The 9,975-nt window shown below is 40.6% G+C and overlaps 1 protein-coding gene across 1 annotated transcript in view; it reads left to right on the top strand.

Annotated features, from left to right (window-relative positions):
* Positions 1-9,975, top strand: part of DMD (dystrophin) — a 2,221,918-nt gene that overhangs the window by 722,685 nt on the left and 1,489,258 nt on the right. Inside the window, exons 30-31 of the mRNA XM_019523954.1 lie at positions 4,192-4,365; positions 6,715-6,870. Coding sequence (XP_019379499.1) covers positions 4,192-4,365; positions 6,715-6,870 — 330 coding nt within the window. The remainder of the gene's footprint in view (positions 1-4,191; positions 4,366-6,714; positions 6,871-9,975) is intronic.

Genomic DNA, 9,975 nt, shown 5'->3' with positions numbered 1-9,975 from the left:
AGAGGTGGTGCAGGCTCCTACCCTGGGGGGTTTTAAGAGGAGGTTAGATGAACACCTTGCTGGGGTCGTTTGACCCCAGTACTCTTTCCTGCCATGGCAGGGGGTCGGACTAGATGATCTGCTCAGGTCCCTTCCGACCGTAGAAACTATGAAACTATGAAACTTCCAGTGAGGTTGAAGTGGCCTCTGGTAGAGTTTCTCCCAGAGAAACAAATGCTTATACACTTGCCTCTCGGATAAAAGCTGCCATGTTGCTCTCCAGCATCCCAGTATATATTGGTCTGCCCCCCCAGTCCTCCTCCTGGGAGACACTCTGTGACTTGGCCAGGCTCCCATAGATTCATAGATGTAGGGTCAGAAGGGACCTGATTAGATCTTCAAGTCCAACCCCCTGCCCTGGGCAGGAGAGAATACTGAACTCATATGACCCCAGCCAGGTAACTATCCAGCCTCCTCCAAAACAAACCCCTTCTCCTGTCAGCCTTGGGGCTGGGAAAGCCCTGCCCTTTTCCACAGCCTCAGGGCTGTTAAACCCCATGACCCTGAGCAGGCAGGGAAAAGTGACCCAGCACTGGATCAATGACCTAACAGTACTCCCCTGAACATGGACCAGCCTGACCCCATCCCTGTTGTTCCCTGACCACTTCCCCCGCACCCCATGCACACAGACTCAGATCTCACAAACTACTGCACTGTCCTCTGAGTCCCCTGTTGCATCCTCTAACGTGGGCCCAAACCCCAGAGACCCCACTCCCACCATTCCCCAAGCCCCTGACCCACCCTACCCATGGACCCAGACTCCACATTCTCCAGACCACATGCCACTTCCCAAGCCCCATGACTGGTCCTCAGCATGGGCCTCGACCCTGCAGATGTAAGCCCAGCTATTCCTCAAGCCACCTGACACACTCCCTGCAGGGACTTATACTATGCAGACCCCAGCTCCTTCATCATTCCCTGAGCCCCCTGACTTTCCCCAAAAATGGACCTGGACCCTATAGGCCCTATTCCCACCATTTTCTAAGTTTGCATCATTCTCCAAGCTCTCTGAAGCACCCATAATATGGAACCCAGATCCCAAGACCCTTCTGTTACTATTTCCTGAGCTCCCAAACCCACTTTCTGTGGACCTGGACCCTATCTGAAAGTTTGATTCGAGTCCAGGGGGAGCGGGTGTGGGAGGTCCAGGTATGGCAGGGGCTCAGGTCTATCTAGTTTGGATCCAGGAGAGGGCACAGTTGGTTTGATCCAGGTCCAGTCACAGAGGTCCTGAAGTGCTTGGACCCCAGCCACCCATACCCTGACCTGGCAGCCCCTGAACCCACCCATCAGCACCTGAGCATGTGGCTGTATTTCCTGAATGTCTGTTCACTTGCAAATTGGTTCAGTCTAGACAGGTTAGACTAACCTGCAAAGATTAAATGAATTCAGGCTCCGGCTTTTTGAATGTCTGTCCCTAGCCCTAGAAACAAGGCAATTCTTTATTTTTTTCTGCATCCAAGTACTCTCTTAACCCTCTTCAGTCTAGCAGAAGGCAGGGTAGATATGTTCTTCATAGACTAACTAAATCAGAGATGCATAAGTGTTTATGATCAAGAGCTTTTATCACCTGATTCTCTTCAGTCTATTCATCTTTCACAATGAATGCTGTATTTCCATGAGGCCCTGCTGCTGCTACTACTTTTACTACTTGCAGCAACCATGATAATAGCAATAATAATAGCATCCATGTCATCATTTACACGGCAGGAAGAACGTCACAGTTTAAGAGCAGAGAGAGAGAGATTTTGACATTGTACCTAAGCCATAGGGTGATAAGTTGCCTGTTCCTAAATAGCTGCATCTTGTTATTCCTACTTTACTGGGGATATTATTACTTCACTGAGCTTTGTGGTGGCAAATCCAGTGAAATTTATGTTTTACTCAATTATTTGCATGTTAAGGGACACAAAGGACTGTAAATACAATGTTATTTTTTTCTAAAGGCATGGTTTAATTTATGTTGTGGGTTATCTCTTCTTTTATAAAAGATTTATGATTTCCTGGATGAATTCATAGATTCATAGGTTCTCGAGTTGTCAGGGACCCAGTGGATCATCGTGTCCAACCCCCTGCCCCTGGCAGGAAAGAGGCATTCCAGACTCTGGCCACCTTTATTGTAAAAAATTTCTTCATAATGTCTAACCTAAATCTACTCTCCACTAGTTTGCATCCATTATTCCTAGAATGTATGTAACTATGTATTTCTTGCCTGTTAACTCTTCCCTTTCTAGTATCCATGGCAACTCCAATGCTGCCAGCATAAAGCATCAGTGAAAACCTGGCTTCAGAAGTGTCTATATCTAAATCCTTGTAAATTCAGCAGCACAGCAGGTATATGCTGCTGGGTATAATAGGCATGTTTGGCAAAAGTTAGGCTAGGTTATTCCAAGGAAGAAATGCAGATCTTGAAAGTTGATCTGTTTACTCGGATTTTTGAGATGTTAATGCTTTTAGAACTAGTATGAATAAATTGGGAACAAAATAGTTATTTCTTTTCCTAGATTTGAGCAGGGCAGGGGGCAGGGGTTCCTTAATCCTGTTTTGGGTTTTGGGGGTTTTGCGGGGGAGGGGGGTTGTTGCGATACCTTTTAAACTGGCCATACATTTTATTTTAAGTGTTGTCAGGTTGAACTGTATCATTTACGTAAAATGTAAATACCCATATCAGAACAAAACATTATTCCTTGACCTAAATTTAAAAGCTATTTTGTATCAAAATGAATGTGTTGTTGCAGTTTTACTTTAAGCACCCAATTCTGAAAGAAATAAGTTGTCTAATTTATCACTGTATCACTTTATTTTACACCAGTGTAAAATGAGATAGAATACCACTCTTATTTTACTCTTGATATCAATTGTGTTATATTTGCTTAAAACTGATCCATCGCTATAGTACGCCAGTCTCCAAAAGCTCTACCTTTACTTATTTTTTTCTGAAAAGAACATGCATTTATGGATAAGCACTTTACATATTTATTTTTGCCCTGAGGAATATTACTTATTTGCCTTGCCTACTCAGTGCAATAATATTCATTCAAAATCCAGAAAGAAAATAAACAGTTCTTATAAAAATAGTGTAATTGTACTTGAAACAGTGGAACAACTATTCTCTACCAAATTTATCTTCAGTTTTCATAGTACTGTATTTTGGGAGGGGGGGGTTTGCAGGGGGGGGGTTCTGAGCCTTAGAGTGAGGGAGAAAAGGAGTACTCGCTAACATAATATAATTCTGTCGTGCTAATTCATGAATAATTTTACAATAGCTGGTTAGAAATGTTACAAAAAATGAAAATAAGCCCAGTGTCTTCAAATCATATGCTGTTGCTAGCAATTCAGAAGTAGATGCCTTGCTCCAAGTGGTTATGTGGACAAAGGAAAACAACTTGTTTTTTCATGCCTATTATGATCTTCTGTCACTTAAGATAAATGCATCTTGCTCTAGAAAAACAGAATGTTTAGCTGTCTCCTTTTGTTTACAGATGAATGATCACATTGCTAATTCTTACTAATATTTCAGTTAGTAAAATGTAATAAACACAGAGTCTAAAAGTATAAAATGTTAACTTGAATTAACAACAGAATCACATTTTGTCGTCTTCTTTTCACGAAACCCCTCAAATTATGGCTTTATTGCCAGGAATAGAAGGATATTGTCCCTACATTCCCAAAGCAGCAACATAAAAATATGCTGTTCTGAAGCTAGAAGCATATACAAGGGGTGCATTGAAAATGCATGCTGGGTTACCAGGCTGACTCCCAAACATCTTGAATACTAGGGAATGTTAAACTCCCTCACATTTTTCAGAGAGAGTTTGTCATTCTGTCCTACATTCTTCAGAATTCAGCTCTGCAGCATGCTGGGAATATGGACCCTCACACAGGCTCCTATACAAATATCACCAGCTTTGTTGCATCCACTGCTCTTTGAAGGTACAAGAAGGAATGGAATTATTTTCTTCCTTGTATAGAAACCAAGATTGCTCTCCAGCTGAGATCTACTTTAAAAATCCAAATGTTTTGAAGAAAAGTCAATGGAAGCATGACAAAACATACAGATTGTTAAACCACTCTAAGTAGGTTGAAACAGGCAGAAAACCTGTCTTCTGCATTTCCTTCCACTTTGACTACTGACCCATATTGACTTTTCAGAAAAAGCTACAAGATGTGTCTGTGAAGTTCCGCTTGTTCCAGAAGCCAGCCAATTTTGAACAGCGTTTACAAGAATGTAAAAGAATTTTGGATGAAGTGAAACTGCAGGTGCCCAAGTTAGAGATGAGGAGTGTTGAGCAGGAGGTTGTGCAGTCACAGCTGGATCACTGTATGGTATGTATGTTTGGATACATGTTTTTTAGGGCACTGGCAAATGTACAGCTCCCCACCCTAACTCATGGCACTTCACAGAAAACACCATGAGTTAGAGTGACACCCCCCACCCCCCAACTCAACAGCTGTTCACTGTTTGGTCATGGGAGGGTGGGGGGAGGGAGGAATTAAGTTCCACTTTGGAGCCAATCCAGCAGAGAGAGGTTGCCTACCTGCAGCCTCTCTTCTCTAGCCCTATCCCACCCCCTCCTAGCTCTGGTGCAAACCCCAGCCCAGAACTCCCTCCCTTGTCCCTTCCTGCAGAAAACACCAGGGGTAGGGCTAGGCTGGGCTACATCAGCCCTGAACTCACACCGGGACTAACAGAAGTTAATGAAGGTGCTCCATTTTGGAGCCCTTTCATTTGAACCCTCATTAAACAAGGGTTAATTTGTTGTATGATTGGGCATTTTTAAAGCACTCTGCAGGTGTGCCCTCTTGTCACGGTACTTTCAGTGAGCCAAGCACATGACAAATATAACTTCTATCAGTACAGTTTGGGACACACTGGAAAAACTCATCCTCTATCCTCAATTCCTGCTATGCTCTTTGTGCTTCCAGTTTGGGGGGCAGACCATGTGAAATTGTACAACATGCTTAAGCAGTAGAATTAAATCTATTGCACAGATGTAGCCTTTACACCATTGGTTGTTTTAAAAGGCAATCTCACATAAACCCATACAACTCTGGCTCTAGACCTACTGTGATCTAGGGCATAGAGCATATAGTAGCTCTAGACAATGCCTGGCCAAGCAGCCACAATAGTGGCAGTGGCAGCTTTGGAGCTGGAGCAAAGCCAGAGATGCCACCACCACCGCCACTGCTGGTTGGTTAGCTGGGCAGGGCCTGGAGCCACCATGTGCTCTGTATCTCAGGCCAGAGTGTGGTCAGAGCCAGCACTAGAACTGAGGGTAAGCAGTGGCTGGAGTGGTTGGGGTTATGTTGGGTAGTAGACAGGCATGGGAGGCAGAGGCTGTGGTGGACAGGTGATGGCAGCGGGGCAGTGGCTCCAACTCTGACCCCAAGCCTAGATGGGGGCCAGAGCCATAGAAGTTGTCTGCCCCACCCTCATCTCTGCTCTGCCCCACCACCTTGTACTCAAGTGAAAGACAGGGGATGGTTTTCCCCATGTTGAATGGGGAAAATACCTTTCCTTGGATTTTAGTGTATATGGTGCTTTCTTTTAAAAGTCTATTAAGTGTATGGGTGTAAGTACCCACAAAAATTGCCAGATCATAAAATGAAGCTAAAAGATCTCACCAATAAACTTTCTCAACAAACTTGTTATTTCAGTTCTGCACATTTGTAAGTGTTTATATCATACTATTTCTCAACGGAGTCTTTTGTTCCTATATCAGCGTAGTAAGTTTATAATGTACAATAGGATTAAATATTAAATTAATTAGAGAAATAAATTAAACTTATGTAATGTTGGAGCCAGATAGTTTCTGTGGGTGCAAAACATTAAATCAGTATTGTTTTCTAATTGCTATTCTTCAAAAAGGCGTGTGGAAGAAGAACTGTGTTTACAGACAGGTCATTATTTCTTTAAATATTTGTTCTGTCCAAATGTTGCCCAGTTAGTCATCTGAAATGATGAACCAAGATAGAGTAATATATTTAACACACCCTTACTTACACGAACCACAAATCACTTTGTATTTTAGGGGTTTTTTTAAGTAATATTTAATATAGCTGAATCCAAATCTCTAGTATCTCCGTCTTATGATTTTGTGTACTGAAAATTGTCAGATTTCTATGTAAATTGGGTTTAACTGCACTTCACTGTCAGTTAGATCATAGATGACAGATGATATAAGTGGGCAAAATGCATCTGCTATTATTCTAAAAATGGTGATGTCTAAATCAGATCAGAGCAGACCTTTGTCATATAGTATTAGAAATGCTGACAGCCATTGGCTTCTTCACTATACCAACATTTCTGTTATTTCCACTAAAGGAGTTTTGAAAGCAGTGTTAGCAATGGCAGGACATTTTAGATAAATGTTATATAGACCAAACTTATTCCTCTGACCTCTGGTTTATAGGTAAAGACCTAAGTCTCATAACTATTTACATATTGATTCACGTAATTAGGACCCAGCTATCTGAGCAATGATGGCTCCTGCGGGATTGGAGCATGCTCAGAGAATGGGACTTTTTACAGCACACAATATCTAGTGTTCTAGTAACTCTGCATAATAATTTAAATCTTAAAATCTGGGCAGGACAGAGTAGAATTTTTTGTTGTTGGTGGTGATGCTTTTGTTTTAATTGTGATTTTTCTCTCTCGCTGCTTGAATTGATTAGAAATTGTATAAAAGCCTGAGTGAGGTGAAGTCTGAAGTGGAAACCGTGATAAAAACTGGTCGACAGATTGTTCAAAAACAACAGACAGAAAACCCAAAAGAACTGGATGAAAGACTTACTGCTTTGAAATTGCAGTATAATGAACTGGGTGCACGGGTACGTACTCTAATTTATCATGCAAAGCTAGATTCTCTAACTTATATAGCCAAGAACACTTTTTTATTGTCTAGTAACAATTATTGTGTGTTTGTTTCTTTTAAGTCTCTGAAATTAATCCTGCCTGTGTTTTTTACAAGTATAATACTTGTTAGAAAGTCTATGCCAATCAAATAGATGGGTGTTAGGCATTTGAAGAAATGTTTCAAAACCCATGAAAAAAGTAAAATTGAATTTTATTAGGTTATTATGATAATTCTTTGCTATTTTTTTTTTTTACTTATTTTTTCTGTTCTAGTATTTTCTTTCTAGGCTGACTGTCAGTCACTGGTATGAAATGCTTAAGTAGGGGAGTATCCATAAATCAGATCCATGGGGTTTTATCAGTTTTTCCAATATATGGATTACATTAGAAGGAAGAAAATTCCCCTACACTATTTTCCCTAGTTTCTAACTGCAAAGGTCTCAGAATGTGTTAAGCAGCAGGCCACCGTGAGAGGATTTGGTGACCAAAGGTGCTTGTTGCTGTAGCTTGAAAAATATCTGGTATTAGTATGGTGTTTAGTTATATCAACTTAACTATATCAAACTATAAACAAGAAGACTGCATTATTTCTGTTCCAATATAGTTACCTGTTCTTTTTTGTTACTTTGTTATTGTATATAATGTTGTAAGGAAACTTTGATTCACAAAAAAATAACATTCTATGGTTATTTTAAAATGTCTATGATAAACTACCATATTTACCCAACTTCCAAGCTGACTTTGAATTTAAGATGAACTCCCAATAATTGGATCCTATCTGGTTACCTTCTGTTGCTGCTCTGGTTCTCGCTTGAGGGAAGTCAGTGTGGCCTCAACCTGAGCCTGGCCCAGACCAGCTGGGCAGAAGCAGAAGCAGAAGCAGCAGATCTGGGCCCAACCAGGCTGGGGTTGAAACTGTAGGTAAGCGGCAGAGAGATGACAGGGGTGGAGCTTGTGGTGACCCCACTCCCCATGCTTCCCCCCAAGCTGCAAACAGTGGGTCTCCCTCCATGCACCCCATCCCAACTTCACAGTCTGCCCTGAATTCTCCCTGCCATGCACCCCCTCCCCCTCCACACAAGCCACCCCAACTTAGGGTAAGTAGCAGCTCAGCTCTGGTTTTGACTTTGGGCCCAGAGCCAGGACTATAGGAGCTGCCTGCCATGGTTTAGTACTTGAATTTAAGATGAATCCCCCCTTCCCCTCTTCACATGTTGACTGAGGAAAGAACCTCATCTTGGTTTTGAGTAGATACCATATTAACTTCAAGTATACTTGTTGATCCAGCTTTTTAATCTACATACAGTTCACACTTATGCCAGTTTATGGCAACCTACACATGTTTGTCAGCTTATCTGTTCATACAGCAGATGTACCACAACCGTTACATTCAATGAAATTCACTGTAGGCTTACTGACAGCTCAACATATACTTCCATGCATGTCTTGATACACCTTTCAATTAAAGCATTTTCAGGCACAATATACAATATGGTTTCTTAAAATCTAGGAGTTCTTATCTTATTAAAATGTTGCTGCAAGCTTGCTAGCAGGGTTTTGTCTTTTACCATACCGCTCTACTGCATATTAGATACAAAAAATGTCACACTATAGATTATTTTAATCTATTTTTATTGCAGCTTGTAAAACTGCCTATGAATTCAATCATTTAATATTAAATATTATTTATTTAACTGAATAATAGTAAAAAAAAAAAAAAATCCTCCCTGTCCCTTTCATAGTTTGTCTTTTTCTGGGTTTTTTCCTAACTAGCAAAACAATCAGGCAAACAAAGAGTATTAATTCATAGGAAAGAAAAAAAAAGATGATCAGTATTAATAAACATCCTGATGGAGCATATAACATCCATTTGGATTTGCCACTTCCAAACTACAAAATGCTGTTGATTCTGACTGTACGATATGCTTTCCTAACTATAGAAAATATCATCTGTTGTTGAAGCACAGCCCCCACAAAAAGTCACTCTGGGGCTTCATGGAGGAGTTGCAGTATTGCTCCAGAGGAGAATTCATGCAAATGCTTGCAATTAACAAGTACACAAGATCAATCTGTTTCCTTTCTCCTTGTGCCCTTGCTGGGACTATTCAGCCCATGGGCCTCCTTTAAACTGTAACACAGGAGTAAACTTGGTTCAGTAAGTAGCTAAATAGTTCTAACCACAGTGTATTTTAAAATGTCTGCTCATTGCACAAATGCAATTTTAATGTACAGGGTAGCACAAAATTCTTTCAGTATCAAGATTTTTTTCAGTATAAAAATTATGAAGACAATTTATCAGCTAGTCATCAATAGCTAGTGTGGGGGTTGTTTAGCATGTGTCAACATAATTTAAACACAAGACTGTGATCAAACCCCATTGTCTATAGTACGATAACCATTAAAATTGAATTAACAGTTTGACATTCTTTTAGGGCCCTATATAAGAGGAATTATTTGTATTTACTGAAAGAACAGCAAGGGATGTAAAATAAACATATTAACCTATCTTTTGAGTGTTGGGACTGGATGAGTGTTGTCGTCAGTAAACTTGGAGGGCTGTCATTTAAGATGAAGTACTTTAGACAGACTATTTAATGCAATAAATGCATTAAAAGAATAAGAAAAATGTGATTGGAAATTGTGATTGCTTATTGTAATATAAGAATACTTGGCTTATATCTAGACTTTTTCCCTTTAAATTAAACAGACCAATGGATCAACTTCTGTTTAGTATAACAAAAAAATGTGCAGCTGTTTGAAGGGATGAAGGGATGAAAAGTGCCTTTAGAGAGCCATTAGTGGCCTGAAGTAGGCAGTATTACAAATTAATCTGTCTTGCAAAGTCTTACTGCTCAGTTTATTTTTGATAATATAGACATAATAGCTCATGTTTATTTTTATCAAGCTTGACAGTTAACAAGTTTAGTGAAGTCAAAAGCCACTTAGGCTGTGATATATCGTATTACAACAAGCCAGTGATTCTCAAGCAGGATGCCATGGAAACCTGGGGTGCTCTGGCAGCCTTTGAAGGGTGCCACCAGAAGAAAGGGGATAAGCAAGAAGGTGCAGGCCCTGTTGAG

This window comes from Gavialis gangeticus, unplaced genomic scaffold (assembly GCF_001723915.1).
Source record: "Gavialis gangeticus isolate Ggan-Ray unplaced genomic scaffold, GavGan_comp1, whole genome shotgun sequence".
Taxonomy (NCBI): domain Eukaryota; kingdom Metazoa; phylum Chordata; order Crocodylia; family Gavialidae; genus Gavialis; species Gavialis gangeticus.
The sequence above is the reverse complement of the archived record's forward strand: the minus strand, read 5'-3'. Positions and strand labels throughout refer to the sequence as shown.